We start from the raw sequence: 21,721 nt of genomic DNA on the forward strand, positions 1-21,721 counted from the left end.
GTGATTGCCCCGGCGAAAGGAAGGCGCTCCAGTTCCGGGTCAGGTCGCCCGCCTCCCTCGTCCTCCGCCATGGCGAGCAGTAGCGGCCCCGGGGCGGCGGCCGCGGGCTCGGCAGCGAATCTGAATGCGGTGAGGGAGACCATGGACGGTGAGTGCTCGCTGCGCCCCCTTCCTCTCGCCTCCGCTTCCCGGGCGAGGGAGCCTAGCAGGGATGCGCGTTCCCCTTCCAGCGCCCAGCGGCATTTCTGGCGGTCTTACGAGAGGACCGAAGCTGACGGCCCCATTCTTTGAGAGTTGTCCTTTCGTTTCTGCGTCGGTGCCGCGCGCACGGCGTTCTGGCCCCCACGTCAGTCGGTTGCGCGCCCGGATCCCAGAGGCGCGCGCTCCCGCGTCCCACGTCCCGCGCCAAATCCCGCGCGCCCCGCCGCGGTCTCCCCTCCTCCCTAGCGCCAGGGAGCCAAACCCGGCTAGTGTATAGGTCACCGCTGTCCCGTGTGTCTGGCTGGCACTTCAGTAGACGCTGTTAAATATCCAGCGGATGAACAGGTCTCCCCTTTATCTTCGTCGCCCCAGCCTTGTCAGTGTTTCGCCCCAGCCTTGTCAGTGTTGCGCCCCGAGCCACGTGGGTGTGGAGCCCACGCGCCCTAACAGAAGAAATAAGCGTGTTATTAGTTCACCCCCGCTCTGTGCTCCCAAGTCTCCAAGACTTTCTATCCCTTGCCCGACTCACTGGCCTGAGACTTTTTCCTCTCCGAACCAACACGGCACCTCCCAGGGTTATTGTGAATACTTAAGACACCAGGTATAGACATAGCAAAAGATGATCAGTGTTTTGTTTTTGCTATGACATCAGATGCCACCCCATTTGCAGACACCTTTCTGTCTCCATTTCACCCGTTTCCTTCTCTCTGGCTGTTGGAGGGACATTGGATGATTTCCAGGGTTTACTCTTCTCAGCCTACGGCATTCCCTTCTGCCCCCGACCTTCCCTAACGTAACTCCTCCATGTTTTGGGTATGTCGTCATTGCTTGCTGTGTTCCTTTTCAAAGAATTCTACCTTAGAATCCTTGTGTTTGCTTTTTTGTTTGTTTTGTTTTGTTTTAACGTAATAGTATCTATTTAGTCGTTTTTCTGAGTTTTGTTCTTAACACTGTTCAACCTGTTCATCCTTCTTGATGTCTCACAGCTTATTGATTTTATTTTATAATGTCAATTCATGTACATAAGAAATTTATATGAATTTAACGTGAACAATATCATCTTGTGTCTTTCTTCAGAAGCCAGCGTGCTTTTTGACCAGTATGGGGAGTTTAGGCCTCACTTCCAGCCTCTTTCCTTATGTTATCTGTTGCTTAGAGTAACCATAAGATCCCATTTAAATGGAAAATTTGTCTTACGTCTGATGGATGCACTGAGGTACAAATGAGAATTAATTTGCTTTGGTTGGATTGTCAAGATCTTTTCTAAGAGGATTTAGTGTAGAATGAAAATTAGAATATAAAGTTATAAAAAAGTAAAGGCCAGAGATTTAAAAACAAACAAACAAAACTTGGAGGAGAGGATGTGTGGCGTTTCATTGTACTTAAATTCATTAATGAGAGTCAAATAGTGAAGTTTTCAAACTTTTTGAATTTCCTTTCTCCCATTAATGGCAGCTTTTTACCCTTCAAGATCTAGTGTATTGCTCCTTATGGTCTTCCTCACTCCCAGTAGTAGTAGATAGCTAATAGTGGTTTGATTTTTTATTTTGTATTTTCTTTATTTATTTTGAGTCAGAGTCTCACTATGTAACACAGACTGTCTGGAACTTGCTATGTAGCCCAGACTGACCTCAAACTCATGATCCTCCTGTTTTTGCCTCCTCCAAGTGCTGGGGGCATGGACCACTGCACCTGGCTGAATTTAACCTTTTAGCAGATGTCAGTGATTGGAGCGATTGTAGAACTCCACTGTAAAATTTTTCATGTTAATTGGAATTGAAGGGATTTTGTTAAAGATAATTCACACATGAGAGAAAAGCAGGTAGGCTTTGTAATTTGTCTGCACACTTAACCTTGAAAGGAAGCTGATCTGTCCCAGCCCTGATTTAGTATAAGAACTATGGCGTAAAATCTTTTCTCATCTTAGATCCTCAACATTCTTTTCTAACATTTCTTCTTAAAATAGGCCTTCTTAACTAGTGTTCTCTTTCCTTCAGTTTACTTAATTGTCTCTCTCTTTTTTTTTTTTTTAGTTGTGCTGGGGGTACATTGTGGCATTTACAAATGTTCTTACAATATATCAAATATATCATGCTTGAATGCACCTCCTCCATCATTCTCCTTTATCCCCCTAACTGCCTCTTCTTTTTTCAACATTTTGAAACCTTAGAGTTTCCATTGTTTCATGCCTTAATTTTTATTTTCTTATAGTCTAAAATTTTCTTTATAGTTTAATTCCTGTACATTTAATAGTGTAATTCCTCTAATTTTGCTAGTAATTAAGTTTTTGACAGTCATTCCTTAACAGAGGCTTCAATATATACCACTTTGTACATCAGGTAATAAGCTTACAAAACGCATTATAAGAAACGAGTTAAGAGAGCCATTTGACTAGCACTGTAATGCAGGGCCAGTGAAGCAAATGAGTAGTTCATGCTATCACCCTCAACCCAGTTGTTTTGAGAAGGAAACCTGGGAGTCAGTCTGGTTTTCTTGTACCTCCTTACCTCCTGTTCTTCAGAAAATGCTTTAAAATTCTTCATTCATTTCAGATTTGATGACTTGTCTTAATCTTTCCTGACTGTGACATTCACCAGTTTTTCACCAAAACTACAATAACATAGCAGGATTCCAGGTATACTCCATCAAGAGCCATTCCATATTCAGTCAGTCTCTTTTCAAATGCCAACCCAATATCATTTCTCTTCTGCTTTATATCTTTGAGTAGCTTCCCACAGTTCTAAAATCTTTAATAGGACTTCAGTGGATTTGCAAGTCTCCTATTTCCTATTATACCCATTCACCCCCTTAATAACATTGCCTTTACACTAGCTGTTCACATCTGTGAGTTTACCAAGTTTTCTCCAGTCTAGGAACCATTGTATATAGATTGCTATCATTCTTCCTTCTGCCTCAAGTTGGTTTTTGCTAACCCTTGAAGTCTGGGTTACTTGTCTCTCTCAAAAACTGTGTCCTTGCAAACTTGGTAAAATGCTCTTGTAATTTATTTCAGAAGAATGCTATTTCCCTTCATTTTGCTTAGAACTGGAATCAGTCTTAGTCTGCTTTGTGAGAATACCTTAGTCTGGGTAATTTATAAAAAATAGAGCTTCATTAGTTACAGTTCTGGAGGCTGGGAGTTTCAAGGTTAAGGGGCTTAAGTCTGATGAGATTCTTCTTGCTGGATCATCTCATGTTGGAAGGTGAAAGGACAAGAGCACATGTACACAAAAGAGCGGGAAAGGGACCTGATTCATCCTTTTGTCACAAGCCCATTCCTGAGGAATAAATTATCCATTCCCAAGATAATGGCATTCATTCATTCATTAGGACAAAGCCCTCACGTTCTAATCGCCTCTTAAATGCCCCACCTCTCAGTGATGCTGCATTGGGGATTAAGCTCCTGTGAACTTTGGGGAACACATTCAAACTATAGCAACTTGTTTGTTAAGTATCTGTCTTAGGTTGTAATGTCTCTGAGGTCTTGGATATTGCTCATAATTGTCTTTTCAGCTCTAGTATAATAGGCATAAAATACATATACGCGCCAACTGCAGAGTGGGCTTAAGAAAATACTTACCGGTTACATTTTGTGAAGATAAGAAGTAAATATCAATATCAACTTTAAAAAAAGCTTACAAGAAATACTAGAACTGAGATGGATGCAAAAGACAGCATGAAGCCATATGAAGGGGAGAGAAAAGGCAGAGGAAGAAAGTGTGAACAGAAGTATGAAGTCAAGAATAAGCATTTACAGGTATAGGTTTAACATGAACAGAATAAACTGGAGAATAATTTGTCAGGAGCAATTAATGGTGATGATGATAAAGTTGGGATAGGGCCTGAATATGTGTTCTGGTTATCTGTTACTGTACACCAAACTTAGTGGCATAAAACACCAAAATTTACAGTTGAAGGTGATGGACAGGCTCCTTTCAGTAATTGTCAGTGAGAGCCCTCAACTGTTACAGTTAGACTACTGTCTAACTAACTGAGTCAAGTTATCTCAAAGCTTCCTCACTCACATATCAGCTCTTGATGCTTGCTGTCAGCTGGGCTCTCAGCAAGGGCTTCTGTGAACATGGAGTTCAGATATCCCAAGTTCAGTGTTCATTAGCTGCAGTTAGGAAGTCTGTCAAAGCAGTATATCAACCTCAGTAGGTCAAAGGAGAAAAGCCACTTGCTTACTTCAGCGATTGATGAAAAACTATAAGACTGCAGTTTTCCAGATTTAAAAAAAAAAAATCTTAGGAAAAGAAAATGATACGTTTTTAATATAATTAAAGATATGTATGAAACCAACGTTATCTCTTTTTTTTTTTTTTTTTTTTCCCTTGGTGGTTTGGGGCTTAAACTCAGGGCCTCATGCTTGTAAGGCAGGCACTTTACCACTTGAGCTGTTCTGCCAGCCCCCAACATCATCCTTAATGTTCTTGTTAAATACATTCCAAATAAAATAGGAAACACCTGCTTTCACTGCTTTTTAGAAAATGTTCCTTTTACAAATGCCAAATAGCATGGGATAAGAAAAAGGTTATTAAAAAGCAGATGAAATGGTTATTTGTAGATTAAGTGATTATCTGACTACAAAATGCACGAAGGTAGATTGAAAAATTGTTAGACACTTCAATCAAATTTGTTAAGGTATCTGGCTAAAATATGTAATGCCCCAGTATAGCAATAGTAATGATAAAAGTTAAAGGTGAAATTTTCATTGTTTTTTCAGTCTTTTGACTTAAGTGTAGGAAGTTGAAATTTTCTGCTCCAAGCATATAAAAATGATAGGAAATAATATAAAATGTAATTATCAGCATAGCCATGTTCAAAAATAAGAAAGAAAGCCTCCGTTGATCAGAAAGAGAAAGGTTCCCCCCAAAAGAATGGAGCAGATGGGAATCACAGCAGGGTGTTGGAAATAGAACCTGAGGAAGCTTGCTGCCCTGCCTGTGCAAACCTGGGAGTCACATGTACCATCTGCCACTGCCAAAGACTGAGAAGCATCATCCATGTGTTTTCTGGGTCTAGAGCCAAGATCCTTCTTTAGGGCTGATCCAGAGGTCTGAGGCCTGGGTGAGACCTACTATCTAAGAACCTGTCAGCAATCTAGGATATCTAAGAGATTTTTCTATTAAAGATGAGTTTACAGTCAATCACAAAGCACCTAAGATAAATGTAAAATATAAGCAACTAAAATGGAAAATGAAGAGAGAGAATAGTACCTAGTAGCTAACCCTTTTATTGAGCACTGCTATATACCGAGCACCATACTAAGTGTGTCCAGTACACTAATCCTATAAAATATGCTGTTATCTGCATTTTATAGAATGGTGAAATAAAGGCAGAGAAAGAGATTAACTTTAGTAATAACACTAGAATTTGAACCCAGGTTGGCTCCAGAGATCATGATTTGCTGCTTGCTTGTATTTCAAAAAATAGAAATCATAGAGCAATCTCAAAGAGTAGAACCATAAGCAGATTAAAGTCAGGAACAAGAGCTACAAAAAAAGAAATAGTTAAAAATAAGCATTTAGTTGTGAAACATGAACAAGTGATTACAGAGTAAAATTGAAATCTTTTTTGGGAAGTGGGGGCGGTACCGGGTTTTGAACTCAGAGCCAGGCACTCTTACCACTTAAGCCACTTTGCCAGCCTGGAAAAATGAAATCTTAAGATACAGTTGTTGAAATAAATTCAACAGATGTGGGTACTGCTGAAGAGCAAAGAGTTAGTAAATTGGACCATCAGCCCTGAAGGAAAATAGGAAAGATTCTTACCTTTAGCCAAGATGGAATTACAGGAACTGAATTTACCCTTCCACTTAAAAGAAGAAGAAAAAAAAATCCAGGTAAAACATACAGAACAAAAGTTTTTTAAAATCTGGACATTTGCATCTAAATGAATTTTAGGATTAATTTTTCTATATCTGAAGAATGACATTGGAATTTTGATGGGGGTTATGTTGAAGCTGTAGATTGCTTTCAGTAGTAGCCATTTTCACAATATTAATTCTGCCAATCCATAAACATGGGAGGTCTTTCCATCTACTAGTGTCTTCAATTTCTTTCTTCAGTGTTTTATAGTTTTCACTGTAGAGGTCTTTCATCTCCTTAATTTATTACTATGTATTTAATTTTCTTGAGGCATTGTGAAAGATTATTTTCCTGATCTCTTTCCCAGTCTGTTCATTATTATTACATAGAAAAACTACTGACTTTTTAATGTTGATTTTGTATCCTGCAACTTTGTGGAGAGTATTTTATCAGATCTAAGAGTTTTGGTGGAGTCTTTTCAGTCCTTTGAGTATAGAATCATATTATCTGCAAACAGGGATAATTTGACTTCTTCCTTTCCTGTTTGGTTCCCTTTGATTTCTTTTTCTTCTTTATTGCTCTCACCAAGAATTCTAGCACTTTACTGAGTAAAATTGGAGAGAGTGGATTCCCTTGTCTCATTTCTGACTTAGGAGAAATGCCTTAAGTTTTTCCTCATTTAAAATGATGTTGTTTATAAGTTTATCATATATAGCCTTTACTATATTGAGGTTTGCTCCTTCTGTTCCTAGTTTCTTCAAGGCTTTTATCGTGAAGGGATGTTGAGTGTTGTCAAAGGCTTCTCTTATTTTTGCATCTGTTGAGACAATCATTTTTGTCTTTTATTGTTTATGTGGTTTATCCCATTAATTGGTTTTGTAGAATGATTCTTGTATTCTTAGAATGAAACCAACTTGATCGTAGTGTATGATCTTTTAATGTGTTGTTGAATTTGGTTTGCATGTATTTTGTTGAGAATTTTTGCATCTGTTCATCAGGGAAATTGGCCTATGATTTTATCTCTCTCTCTTTTTTTTTTTGACGTCTCTATGAGGTTTTGGTATCAGGTGATACTAATTTCATAGAATGAGTTTGGTTTTGGTCCTTCCCTTTCTGTTTTATGTAATAATTTGAGAAGCATTGGTGGTTTTTAAAGTCTGGTATTATTCAGCAGTGAATCCATCTGGTCCTGGGCTTTTCTTTGTTAGGAGACTATATCACTACTTCAGTTTCATTGCATGTCAGTTTCACTGCATGTTGTAGTTCTGTTTAGGTGGTTTGTATCCTCTTGGCTCAGTATGGGTAGGTTATATGCACCTAGAAATTTTTCCATTTCTTCTAGATTTTCCAGTCTATTAGAAAATAAATTTTTGAAGTATTTCCGAATACTAATAATACCAAAAGATTTCTTTGGTATTTGTTGTGATGTCCTGTCTCTCATCTCTAATTTCATTAATTTGGGTCCTCTTCTTTTTTTGATTACTTGGGCTAAAGGTTTGTTAATCTGGTTTATCTTTTTTATTTTGTTGATTCTTTTATGTTGTTCTTTTAGTTCACTATTTCATTAATTTCTGTCCTGATCTTTATTATTTCTTCCCATCTGCTACTTTTAGGCTTGGCTTGTTGTTTTTCTAAGAGTTTGAGCTACATCATTAGGTTATTTGTAATTTCACTGATTTTTTTTTAGTGGATGCACTCATTGCAATAAACTTTCCTCTTAGCACTGCTTTTATAGTGTCCCACTGATAAGTTTCATTCTAGTTTGCTTCTAAGTTTTTGTTTTGTTTTATTTTGTTTCCCCCTAGTACTGGGGTTTGAGCTCAGGATCTACACCTTGAGCCACTCCACCAGACCTTTTTTTGTGTGTGATGGGTTTATTCAAGATAGGATCACACAAAACTATTTGCATGGGCTGGCTTCAAACCTCAGTCCTCCTGATCTCTGCTTCTTCAATTGCTAGATTACAGGTGTGAGCTACTGGTGCCTGGCCTAGGTGGTGGTTTGTGGGTTTTTTTTTTTTTTAATTGCCGCCTTTTTCTTCAGTGATCTGCTGATTATTCAGAAGTGAATTGTTCAGTTTGTGTGTTAGAATTTTTTTCTGTGGTTTCTACTGTTACTGATTTATAGTGTTATAGTATTGTGTTCTGGAGAACAGAAAGTTATTTCTTGTATTCATTAAGACTTGCATTATGTCCTAAAATATCTATTTTGGAGAAAGTTCCATGGGCTGCTAAGAAGACTGTTTCCTTGTTGACCTTTTGTCTGGATGACTGTCAGTTGCTGAGAGTGGGATATTAAAGTTGCCCACTATTACTAAGTTGTGGTCTATCTTAGCTTTTATGTCTAGTAATGTTTCCTTTATGAAATTGGCTGTGATAACATTTGATGGGAATATGTATACAGTAGTTAAATTCTCCAGATGAGAATTGTTCCTTTTATTAATATGAAGTGTCCTTCTTTGTCCCTTATAATTTTAAAGCCTGCTTGTTCTGATATGACTATAACTTCTCTTGCTTTTAGGCTTCATTTGTTTGGAAAATATTTTTCTATCTGTTCACTCACTTTAAGCTAGAGTTTGTCTTTTTCGGTAAGGTATGTTTCTTGTAGGCAACAGATGGTTGGCTCTTGTTTTTTAATCCAGTCCACAAGTCTGTCTGGTCAGAGTTATTATTGAAAGGTATGGAATAATTCTTGCCATTTTGTTGTGTTTGTGGTGTTTGATTCTTTCCTCCTATTCATTTGCTTGTGTATTCATCTGGTGAGAATTTTTTTTTCCCCATATTTTCTTGGTTGTATTTATCTTCCTCTTCTGTGTGTAGGACTCCTTTGAGTATCTTTTGCAGTGTTAGTTTAGTGGCCATAAATTGCTTTGGTTTTTGCTTATCATGGAAGGTTTTTATTTTTCTTCAATTATGAATGAATGCTTTGCTGGATAGAGTAATCTAGGCTGGCAGTTATTTCTTAAAGAGCTCAAAATACATCATTCCATGCACTGTTTTTGCTTTTAAGGTTTCTGTTGAGAAATCTGCTATTGCTCTGATGGGTCTGCCCTTATAGGTAACTTGGCACTTCACCCTTTCAGCTTTCAATATTCTTTCCTTATTCTCTATAATTAATGTTTTAATTATAATATGATGTGGAAAGTTTCTATTCTGTTCTTATCTGTTTAGAATTCTAAAGGCCCTTTGTACCTAGATGGTCATCTTTCTCCAAATTTGTAAAGTTTTCTGCTGTTACTTTATTGAATATGTTTGCTATGGTCTTAGCTTGTACCTCTTCTTAAATACCTAGGATTCATAGATTTGGTCTTTTAATGGAGTCCCAGAATTCTTGCATATTCTGTTCATACCTCTTCATTCTTTTCTCTTTATCATTAGCTGATTTTTCTATTACACCTTCCTTGTCTTCAAGCCCTGATATTCTGTCTTCCATTTAATGTAGTCTGCTGGAGAGGCTTTCAAATGAATTTTTTATTTGACTTAAGAAGCTTCTCATTTCCAGAGCTTCAATTTGATTGTTTTTTTATTTTTTTAGGATTTCTAAATCTACTGAATTCCCCTTTCATGTCTTCCTTATTTCATTTAGCTGTCTATTTGTATTATTTTTTATTTTGTTGAGGTGTTTATATATGTCTTATTTCATCTCAACTCTCTTTTTTTATTTTTCCCTTGTCATACTGGGGATTGAAACACAGGGTCTTTCACATGCTAAGCAAGAGTTCTACCAGTTCTCATCATTCTTAGAGCTCAAAATTTGAGATTTCATCCCCTTCACTATCATTCAGATCCTTCATTGTGCAGTTGTTGCCCTTTTGCGACGTATCATGTTGTCTTGCTTTTTCATACTTCTTGTGTTTCTACATTGAGATTTCCTTGCCTGTGGTCAATTTGTTGTTTGGATGTTTAATCACCTGAAGTCTTTCCGTTGAATTATACTTTATATTCTAGCAGTGACAAGTAGTGGCAGGATTAATGTGCTGTTTCTCAGCACTGGCTTGGGTTTATAACCCTGTAATGATAAATTCATCAATTCAGTACCAACGTAGGTATTTATATGGAGTGGAAAACCATGGGTTACATAATCTGTGCAGTCATGTTATATTTGAAAGGAACTAACATTCTTATGTTACTGTAAGGAGTTAGAAAAAAATTAGTTTTATAGGAGTTAAAAATTAGGTAGTAAAAATAAAAGACAGTAAGGAGGAAGGAAGATGGGGAGGAGTGTATGAGCTGAAGGTAAATGAAATACTGTGCAGGAATATAGTTCAGTTATATCCATGCTATAGTCATGGATTTTTTTAAAGGGAAAGGTAAAATAAACCACCGAGTAGAAAAAGTTATAAATGAGAAATGGAAAAAGAATAAGAAAAAAATAAATATAGTGTATATTCTTTAAAAATAAGTACTTCTTCCTTGTTGAGGAAAAGAGTGTATGCCTGCTTGGCTCTACCATTACAGTGTGTGTTCTCAATGTCTGGTCCTCATCTTCCTGTCTGCAGTTCTGTTGTGTTTGCTCACATTTTGCTTTAGAGCCCTGCATTGTCTGGGTGCAGACTGATGTTGTGTTCTGCAGTGTGTTAAGGCTGTGGACCAGGGGCAGCTGCTGGAGTGAGACAGTGTAGGTCCTGTGAAGCAGCAATTCCCAGGGGTTTTGGTGTAGATGAGAAGGTTCCAGGAGTGTAGAGTAACAGTTGGGGGTAGGTATCAGGTGTCCAAACACAGCTAGTGGGTCCACTTGCACTCTACTAACTCTCAAAGCCTTGCCCTGCCCAGGGAATCTAGTGGCAACTGTTCAGTCCATAACAGGTTTTTCCACCTAGGTCTCCAGTTTAATGTTTCATTTGGAGAGTGAGGGGTAGATGGCTCCTATCATTTATTTATATACATACATGGCTGGGTTAGGTGGTTTAGTACTCTAGTCAACTGGCTTACTAGCTTCTGGGGCCACTCTATCCTGGGGTGAAGATTCAGATACCTAGAGGTTTCACCCATCTGCCAGACTTGGCCAGGAGGGAAGGCCTTTAATCAACCCACTTGGCTGAAAGTTTTCTTGAGGACAGTTGTATTAATGTCTACAGGCTGGCCAGGCCTGGGCAGAGTCCTTGGGGCTGAACTGTTTGCCCCATACATCTCACTTCTAATTGAAGATTGTCAGATATGTAAAGCAGGAAAATATGGCCCATAATGAGGACAAAAGTTCGATCAGTTAACACAAATATAAAAATGGCATACAAATTAGACAAGAGTATTAGAACTGTACTCCATATATTCAGAAAGTAAGATAGAGACATGGAAGGCGTTTTTTTAAGACTTAAATTGAAATGAGAATGAATGTCTAGGAAAAAAGTGAGAAAAGGTGAGATGATTTCATGAGTGCTATAAAAACTTTCAGGACTTAAGACTTAAATTAGTGAGTGACTAAATAATAACTTGGTCATTCTTCCCAAAAATAATATGCAGTTTACATATAATTCAAATAGGAATCCAAATAGAATTTGTTTTTGGAATTGGTGAAAAATTCTGAGTTCACCCATAGGCTAAAAGGACTTACATATGAAAGGTGACAGAAGAAAATTACATGCGGTACAGAACTAGCAATTAAAAATGTGGCTTGGACATAAAATAAACATGCCACGGATGTGGCATCTGGCTTATTTCTGGGAGGAAAAGTTAGGTCCTATCTTCTACTCAAACTCCAGGAAACTAAATATTTAAATGTTTATGGAAAGGGTAAAATAAGCTGTCAAGTGCTTGAAGGAGAACACTGGCAAATGTACTCTTTGCATGAGGGATAACTTTCTAAGCATAGTACAAGGGAAAATGATACAGGAAACAATTGATAACAAGTAGACAGCTGACTTGAAAAAACTGTTAGCACACTCTGGGAAACAGCCACCATTTCACAAAGTTCAATGGAATGATTGTGTTTACATCCCAAAATGGAAGGGATTCCTGGAAAATCATTTTGGTAGCCTATGTTCTTAAGGTCATTCTTTTCATGACCAAGACAGATACTTTCATAAACTACAATATAGTTTTAAAAATATAAAATTTCATTTTTATTATTACATTCAACAGCTATGGTTAGTTTATTAATAAGAGTTCTGAACACTCTTAAGCCTTAAATACCTACATTACTGACTGAGCAGTTCTAGAAATTTATCCTAATGAGTAAAATTTAAGTTAGTATGTAAAATACCATAATATTAATGGGTAAAACTTTATAAAAGCACCCTAACTCTTAAGGTAGTAAAGTGGTTAAGTATGGTGTTTCCATGTTACTCAACTAATTAAATCACATTATCAAAGCATATTAAAAAGTAGAAAATTGTTCAGAATAATCCTGATACTAAATGAGTGGTGGAATATAAACAAAGGTGTAAAGGGCAGCCATGTGAAAGAAAGGAGGTTCTAATTTTAGTTTTTAAGTTTCTAAAATTGTGAATGAGCAAGACAGCATTGTGTGCTAATCTCTAAATCCTGAGATGTGCTAATTCTAGATATTGTGTAGGAATATGTGAATTAAAATTTACTGTGCACATTTTTAAATGCTGTAAGCTTTTTAAAAATGTTTTCTTTGTATCTTTTTCTAGTTCTGCTTGAGATTTCAAGAATTTTGAATACTGGTTTAGATATGGAAACTCTGTCTATTTGCGTACGGCTTTGTGAACAAGGAATTAACCCAGAAGCTTTATCATCGGTTATTAAGGAGCTTCGGAAGGCTACTGAAGCACTAAAGGTTAGAGATTTATATTAGTTCATTCTCAGTAAAGATGCTTATTTTTAGAAGAATGATTAATGCTGGGGGCATGGCTCTAGTGGTAAGAGCACTTGCCTAGCAAGTGCAAGGCCTTGTGTTCAAACCCCAGTACTACCAAAAAAAGCCAATAAGAATAAAAGTATGACTAATGCTGAAGCTATGTGAAGATTCTAGTTAAACAAGAGTAAGCTAACTTCCAACAACAAGAGAAATTCTGAAGACCAGGAGCTTTGTAGTGTATGTTCAAATCACAAAAATTGCTATTATAAATGACATAATCTTTTCTCAGAAGTCTGTCTTTGTGGAGAGTAGAATTGTGTCTGCCCACAAAAAGATATACTCAAGCCCTAATCCCCGATACTGATAAATATGGCCTTATTTTGAAATACATTATTTGAATATGTAACCAAATTAAGATGAGGTCATACTGGATTAGGGTAGCTCCTAATTCAGTGATTGATATCTTTATTAGGTAAAGGAAATTTGAACACAGATAAACAGAAACAACACCATGTAAAGACCAGACACAGACAAGAGTAGGCCATTGGTGATGGAGGCAGAGATTAGAGTGATTTATCTGCAAACCATGGAAAGCCACTGATTAACAGAATCTAGGAAGAGGCAAGGAAGGATCTTCACCTACAACCTGAGAATACAGCCTAGCTAACTGACACCTTGATTTTGGACTTCTGGCCTCCAGAACTGTGAAAATACAAATTTCTGCTGTTTTCAGCAACCCACTTTATGGATACCCTAGAAATCTAATAGCAGATTTTAATACTGGAACAAATACCTAAAAATGTGGACTTGGCTTTGGAATTGGATCATGGATAGAGACTAAAAAGTTTAAGTACATAATAGAGAAAGTTTAGATTACCATGAAGAGACTGTTGGTAGAACTGGAAATATTAAAGGCTGTTCTGATAGCTGCTCAGAAAGAAAAGACAACCGCAGGGAAAAAAATTCAGTTGTTCCAAAGAATACACGTAAGATTAGGGAGCAGAATGTTGGTGGAAGTACAGATATCAAAAGCTCTTCTGGTGAAGCCTCAGATACAAAGAACATTTATTGAACACGGAAGGAATGGTTATGCTTACTATAAAGTGACAGAACTTGGTTGACTTATGATCTGTTTTTGGGAAGAAAATAGAACATAGAAGCAATGAACTTGGAGATTGAGCTGAGAAAATTTCTAAGCTAAGTGTGAAAATGCAGCCTGATTTCTCTTTGTTGTTTATAATAAAATATGAGAGGAATGACAAATTGAGGAAGGATCTGCTAAGAGAAAAGAGACCAGCACTTGATTTGGAAAATTCACAGCCTGCCTGAATAGTATGCTCAGGTGATAGGGCTAAGAGTGTGGCTAGGCAACTTTTTTGTGAAGGGGTTAGGTATGTGATAGTCCCATTTCAGCCATCTCTGCACAAACACTTCCAGCTTGGAATGAATAGGACAGGATAAAATGAAGGAAGATTGTAATTAACTGGAATTCTGTAGGCAGGAAAAGCTACTTAGCTGTGACCATGTGTCTTCCTTCAAGAAAAGGAAAAGTGACTCAAGACTATAGGAGACTGCTATATCCACCATGAGCCCAGAGGGCTACCTTTTTTCCAAATTTGATCTAATCACCTTTTAATTACTTAGATTGGAGCTGGGTGCCAGTGGCTCACTCCTAACTTTTTGGGAGGCTGAGATCAGGAGGATTGTGGCAAATAGTTCGTGAGGCCCCCCATCTTCAAAATGACCAGAGCAAAATAGACTGGAGATGTGACTCAAGTGGTAGAGCGCCTGCTATGTAAGCGTGAAACCCTGAGTTCAAACTCCAGTCCTACCAAAAGAAAAAAAGACTAAGATTAGAAACAGGAGAACTATCTTGTTTCCTCTCTTGCTTGCACACATTCTCTGATTTAAAATCTTTGATGATCTTGTTTAAATATTTATGTAGTATTAAGCATGAGTAGTGAAACTTTTAAGTTATTACTTAAAACTTCTCTTTTTATTGCTGGGAAATTGAAAATTATATGAAATACATAACTTACCATTTTTCAGATTAAGTTATTTTCCAAAAAGTTCTGAAGTTTTTGGTTGGTTGTATTCTTTATAATAAGCCTTTTGGTTATTAAATCTAACACAGAAAAATAAAACACATTAAAAAAAAGATTTGTCATAAAGAAAATATTCATACAGTTGTCTCTGCAGTCACTCTCCCTTTTATCCCTCTTGCTCTTCCCTGCAGTAAGTACTATCCTGACTTCTATAGTAGACACTTCGAGCAGTTTTGCTAACTAACATGGATCTCTAAACGTATAAATGAAATCTCATGATAGTCTTTTTACTGGGTTCTTTCATTTCACATTATGTCTATATATATAATGTTGTAAAGCATTCCTTTTCTCTGAAAAATGTTTTTATTCTACAGATACCACAATTGATTTATCTTGTACACTGTGCCCAGATTGTGTTATTTCAAATGTGGGACTATTCCAAATAATGCTATTTTGAGCATTATAGTCCGTGTCTGTTGATGTGGGTATATGTGCATTTAATTTTTCTAAAAGTCAAATTGTTGGGGCTTAGGTTTTATGTATCTTAAAACTAGAATAGATAATTACAATGCCGAACTTTTTAGAAAAAATTGCTTATGAGTTTCTCTTTTATTCATATCTTTGCCCATGTTCATTATTAGGAGCCATTTAATTTCAGTCATTATGGGGTTTGTATGGGTTTCTCATTTAGTTTTATTTACATTTGTGAACTTTTTTTTTTTTTTTGTGGCACTGGGTTTTGAACTCAGGGTCTCACACTTGCTAGGTAGGCACTCTACCACTTGAGCCACTCCACTAGCTAGTTTTATTTGTATTATGTATACCAGTGAGGCTGAGTTTTTCAGCCAGCTGTTTTTGTAGGTACCTACTTATTTTTCTGTGTTGTCTTATTTAAATTGATATTATGGCTTTCATAGCAGGAAGAAAAATAATTGGACAATAAGAATAGATAATATTTACATTAATCCTTTCCTTGTGCTAGATCCTATGCTTTAACAGCTGTACTGGCATTATTTCCTCTAGTCACACAGTGATTTGTTCTCCTACTACTAGTGTTAGTAGTGTATGCTAAGAAACTGAACTTTGTGATGACTAACTTACCCCAAGTACTAGCAGTAAGTGGTTAGGCTGGGATTGTAACTAGAGCAGTCTTGACTTCAGAGTGACTTAAGACTATGAGCCAGCTATTGAGGAAAGAATGAAGTGGTTATTAGAAGCGAGGCAGTCATTGGGCTATTGCCTGGTAACATCCCTTGGCTCAGTATTCTCTCATAATTCTGCTGAGGAAAAAAAAAAATACAACCATCTTTCACCTGTATGTTTCTCAGTTCTAGTGGAAGATTGGTATAATGAACATCTTCCACAACTGCAAGAATTTTTGTTGTATTATGCTTGTGTGAAAAAGAATAGGCAGAATGGGAAGTGGTGTGGGTACTGTACTGCAGTTTGAGAGCTGTAATGGAACCCAAATCACACAAACCCAATTGAGACAGTGGCACATGTGACCTCTTTGACCTAGTATTTCTTAGTCAGTGTACAACCCTGTTATGTGTATTAGAATAGGATTTTCAGAAATGCCTATTTGACATAACTTTTTCAGCTTTGAGCATTCTTATTATGGAGCGTAGTGAGATGTGGAAGGTAGAATCAATAAAATTAGCAGAATCAGAAATTGTTGGCCATTTGAATGGAAGATCAGTCTCTCTCATAAATCCCCTAAGACACATTATCCCATTATCTAAACCTAATATGCTAACATTTCGTCAATAGTTGAGAGGAAGGAAAGCCTGGAAAGTTTCTAACTAAGAAATGTTAAGTAGAACTTTTTGTGTCTTTTCTTTAAAGTAATTATGTAATTATATAATTTTTATAAAAACTATATATGCTCATGATTTAAAAATATTTATATCAGAGGGCTGGAGATGTGGCTTAAGTGATAGAGCACTTGCCTAGCATGCATGAGGCCCTGAGTTTAAACACCAGTACTACTAAAAAAAAAAAAGAAAATTCAAGAGTATGAAACAAATCATTCAAGATCACTCAAGAGATAACTAGAGATGATATTTGATGAACATCATTCCAGGTAGCATAGTGCTGTTTTGGAAATAAAAATATACTTAATTTCACTTAACTATAAAAGACTTGTCAGTTTACTTCTTATTTTAGAGTCTATTCTCTTAACTGCCACTGTGGGATGGAGTGGGCAGCAGGAGGGCTCAGAGCTACGCTGAGCACACTGACTTCCTTTGACCACCATTTCAGACTTTACAAGCATCAGGTTGTTCGTTCTTTGTACAGTTGCAGCTAATGGAATTTTTTCTCATACTTTTTTGTTTCTTTTGGTATTGAAATTAGGGTTAAGAAAAACTATTCCTGCCATATTCTACTGTTTTTAGTTGGAATTCCTATTATTTAGAATTTAATTGCATAGTACTCACTGCCTTTGTCTTAGAATGTGTAAAATATAAATCAGAGACATTTTGAAATGTTGCAAGGAATCATTTCAGTCATTGTTTCTTGCTCTTTAGTTAACTATATAGAAAATAGTAACAATTTCTATTATTTTATCTTTCATTTTCATAGATTTGTACATTGGTGATGTTTAAGTCATTTGTAGTAAAAGTAGTTAGCTTGTGTCTTTCCAATTAAAATAGATAGGTCTGCTTTTGTGTAAGATAAGGTAAAACAGCAAAGTAGGAGTCAATTATGACTTTATTGACACTGAATTTTTATATTAGCTCTTTAGTCCTAGAATTTGTGGGTAAGCAAACATCTACATACTGGGAAATTATTGGCCAAACATACTTTTCAGCATCTTCTCTTTTAGTATGATGGTGTCTTGAATTATATCATTATTGGCACATTCATGTAGACTGAGCCTTGCCCTTTCTCCTATAGATGCCCTGTACTCTACTAGGACACATGTGGTGTATCCCTACTCTATAGGACAGTCTGTAGCTTGAGGATATTGAAGTTGTAGAATTTGGAGTAGGTGAGGAATGAAGGATTGAATAAATCCTTCATTTATCCCCCACCCAACCTCCCAAGGGAGGGAGCAAAACCACACCCTGAAAAAGAAAATTTGGAAAAGAGGACTACTAAATTTGATGTTTTCCCTGGACTGATCCTTGCAAATTTTGAGTGTTTGGTGGTAATCTGTTAACTGTATAGGTCTCTAGAACATTGTTGTTATCCTTTCAGATAAAAAGTTAAGCATTTATTTAATAAGAATGATACAGCATTGCTTAAAATGAAAAAACTTTCATTGTCTATCTGCTGCTGAACCTCCACAGTTAGTATGAAAACAGGATAAGACAAATTACATTTGAATTAAGATATATTGGTTTAAAAATCAAAATCAAGCACATATGTAATTTCAAGTCTTTGAATAAGGTAATGCTGAGAGTGGAGACAGTACCTAAAGAGTATATAGCTAAAGCTAATACAGGAACTTACAAGGATGGAAAGAAGTAACAAATGTCTTAGAACAATGGGATTTTCTAAGGACTACATTCTAATTCTCTCGAGTAATAAATCCAGTGAAAGGAAAGGCTAATTTAGAATAGCCCATGAGTCAACTATATTATAGAAATCAAGGTCAATTCTATTGGCAACAAAGACAAAGTCTCAGCCTTATTTCAGATTGTATTATTTGTAATTTTCCCAGTGTTTTGCAGGATTTTCATGAACAAACCCTGTATTAAGACCAAACTGAAAGCAAGTTTCAATTTTTATATTAGAAATGTAAATCTATTAAAAATCTACATTTCTAAAATTAAGTCTGTTGTTTTCATATTGGCATTAAGAAATAATTTTGGGGATGTGGTAACGTACTTTTAAGTCTTTTTAGAAACAGACATTATTTAGAGTCACCTAGAAAGCGTAGTAGTTTGGAGTGAGGTGAGACAAGATTTAGCCCAGATGTTCATTTTTCTTCTTTTGCCCTTGTTCTCTCCAATTTATAGCATGGAAGGTCTTTTTCATTCTTAATTCCCTTTTGCACTATAATGAACATAGGAAGCAAAGTAATGAAGGCTGTGGAACAAGAGCTGTCATAGGTTAATTCTTCAAGTTGCAGTACATGCATTTTTAAGTAGTATTTAAGATGGTATTGCTATTTTCTACTCTTAGCCTATCAGTAAGTTCAGAAGGTATTCCTGGTATACTGCAAAAAAAATGAAGATCATTGTATTGTGTTGTTAAATGTAATACACTATTCACTATAGTGTCTCTTTTTCCATGGTTTTTTTCTTAATGCATCTTACTTTTTTGTTCTAGGCTTCTGAAAATACAGCCAGCTGACTTTCTGGAGAAATCCTGATGAGATATGTCAAGCTCTGCAAGAGAATTTGAAGATTGCATTATAGTCAAGAATGTACAGTGAAATTACTGCATGCAGCATGTAGAAAAATTTCCTTTTTAAAAAGAATTATAAAACCATAGCTTTATAAATCAAAGGAAAGTGGCTTACAAACTATCAGATGTGTTCACATCACATCTCGTTCCTTTTTTAAACGTCCATAATGCTTTGGCATTGCTGTGTTCGTATTTATGTATTCCTTATTTATAACTCTGATAGCTTTGATTTTCTAAGTAGTCTGTCTATCACATGTGCACATCTGCTGTGCCTGTATGAAGTATAGTGGAACCCATCACTAGTGATGTGTAGTAGTTATGACTTGTTGACATTTCCATTATAAACTTTAATTTTGAATTGTTGATGCATAATAACTACAGATTTATGTTGTGGTGGGCTGAAAGTTACACAGGACTTCAGCCACCATTTGTGAGTTGTGATTCAGATTCCTTATGTATTCTACATCTTATTTTTTAAAATAAGAGTATAGAAGACGTTTCTTGAAATCTGCTCTTTGACAGAGAATATTTAGTTTTTTAAATAGGTTCTGGGCAGTTAAAAGTGTGAACCAGATCTTTTTTGTATTGACTGAAAAATAAAACTTCTAGACACTTGGATTTTAAGAGTATTGACAGTACTTAGTTAGTATTATTTGTAGTTGGAATCATTTAAGTCTTATAATCTAAGTTTTATACACTATAAAGGCTTAGAAAATAATGTATATAATGAAAAATAACCAACATGTAGAATTCCTTTTTACTTTAATTTCATAAAAGTAATTGGAATACTTGAGCGCTCATTTAACAAATCACTAGATAGGTGTGTGTTTCAACAAATTTGTAATGCTTCCTGAACTAAGGATTTCTAGTCATTAAACAAAAACTAATGAAATGTGTATCCGTGATTTTAAATACGGCTTTTAAAAATAATTTTGTGTCATTGGTTTTACCAATGATTTAGTTTTAACTCATCAAAGTGATAGTTCAAAAATAAAATTCTAGAATTTTAGGACAGGATTGCTTCTGTTACTATAACAGAATCTCAGAGAAACTTTTTGCAAGGATTTAATCTGATTGTTGTTTCTTAAATTTTAACTCTTGTTAGATACTATTTAAATGATGGTACAAGCATTCACTCTTCGATGGCATTTTTTGTTCAGACAAGCTAAAGTGGTTTTAATAATATTTAGTAATACTTAAATAGCCACCTTTCTGTTTTTTAAATAATCTTTTGGCCAAGCACAGAGGTGCATGCCTTTAGTCACTGCTACTGGGGAGGCAGAAGAATCATGAGTTTGAGGCTGCATGGGTTACATAAGAGACCTTGCCTGAAAAAAGAAAAAAAAAAAATCTAGGTTTTTTAGCATTTTGACTTTTTAAATGCATGGCATCTTCACCAAGTAAACTGAAAAGACTGTTATTGAGAGAACAACTTGGGAGACAGTAAGAACTTAGGAGAAGCACTTGCTAATAAACATTGCAAATACTGTGCTGCATGTTATTTAAAAATCAAAGAGAAAACTTTCCTCAGTCTCAAATGTGTATATACTTGTAGACTGTAAGAGATGATAGTTTTATTTATGATTTTGTAGGTTAAGTTATTTATGTATGAAACAAAGTAGGGAAATATATTGAGAAGATTATGTTTATAGAGGGCTTCTTTAATGTGTCACATTTCTTAAATGTTAACATATTTTTAATGCATACTTAAGTAATACTTAAGAAACCAAACAAAATGATAACAATTGCAGTGTCATACATGTTGTCAATGACAAAAAATAAAATCATTTTGATGGTATTGACATGTACTTTTGATTTAATATATGTTTCTGTGAGTTCAATTGGGTTTCTGTAGGTTAGGCTACAGATACTAAGATGCTTGTTATGTGTGATTTCAGACTTTTTAAAGGTAGGTTATGTAATTTGCAACTTAAATAGGCTTGAGGGATAAAATGGAATGCTTTTCCCCATTAGTGAGAGGAGATAACTGTATTAATATTGTCTAATAGGTTTCGTGTTTAAAAAAGCCTTTATTAATACAGACTTGAAAACAAAGTTGGCAATTCAAAGATGTGTAAGATTATGTTTTTCTATACTTCAAATATGAGTTTATTTACATAGTGGGTCATTATGAAATTTATATACATATTCTAAATATACATAAAGATGTTCTAATAACTGAATCAAGTGTCAATTTTTTAACATTTAATTACAGCCAAAAACTCAGTTCCTGTCTCATTCAGTATGCTTTTTATTATAGCAAAAAAAATACATAAAATTTTCTGCTTTAATATTTTTAATTTGAGTGTCTTACTGACATTAAGAATATTCATACTGTTTTACAACCCTTACCATTCCATCTTTAAAACTGTCTCATGATCCCAAGCTGAAACTCCAAACTGAAGAAGCAGTAATTCCCCATTCCTCCTTCCTTGCAGCCCCTGACAAACGTTTTTCTACTTTCCATCAACTTGATTATTCTGGCCATATCATAAGTTGAATCATAAAATGTCTGACCTTGATGTATCTTATTTCACATTGCATAACGTC

General features: G+C 35.8%; 1 protein-coding gene across 1 annotated transcript; it reads left to right on the forward strand.

The window, feature by feature from the left end:
* Positions 1-14: 14 nt before the first annotated feature.
* On the forward strand, positions 15-20,969 carry Mzt1 (mitotic spindle organizing protein 1). Its single transcript, XM_020178150.2, has 3 exons — positions 15-148; positions 12,604-12,749; positions 19,094-20,969. Exons 1-3 carry the CDS (start codon positions 70-72, stop codon positions 19,115-19,117), a joined length of 249 nt encoding a protein of 82 aa, XP_020033739.2. The 5' UTR covers positions 15-69; the 3' UTR covers positions 19,118-20,969.
* Positions 20,970-21,721: the final 752 nt, after the last annotated feature.

Source organism: Castor canadensis, chromosome 10 (genome assembly GCF_047511655.1).
Source record: "Castor canadensis chromosome 10, mCasCan1.hap1v2, whole genome shotgun sequence".
NCBI lineage: Eukaryota > Metazoa > Chordata > Mammalia > Rodentia > Castoridae > Castor > Castor canadensis.

Excerpts from the sequence above, each read along its gene's own strand:
- Mzt1 (XM_020178150.2), top strand. The coding sequence starts at position 70 with ATGGCGAGCAGTAGCGGCCCCGGGGCGGCGGCCGCGGGCTCGGCAGCG. Across the intron at positions 149-12,603 it reads GGTGAGGGAGACCATGGACG|TTCTGCTTGAGATTTCAAGA; the intron begins GTGAGTGCTCGC and ends ATCTTTTTCTAG. Across the intron at positions 12,750-19,093 it reads AGGCTACTGAAGCACTAAAG|GCTTCTGAAAATACAGCCAG; the intron begins GTTAGAGATTTA and ends TTTTTGTTCTAG.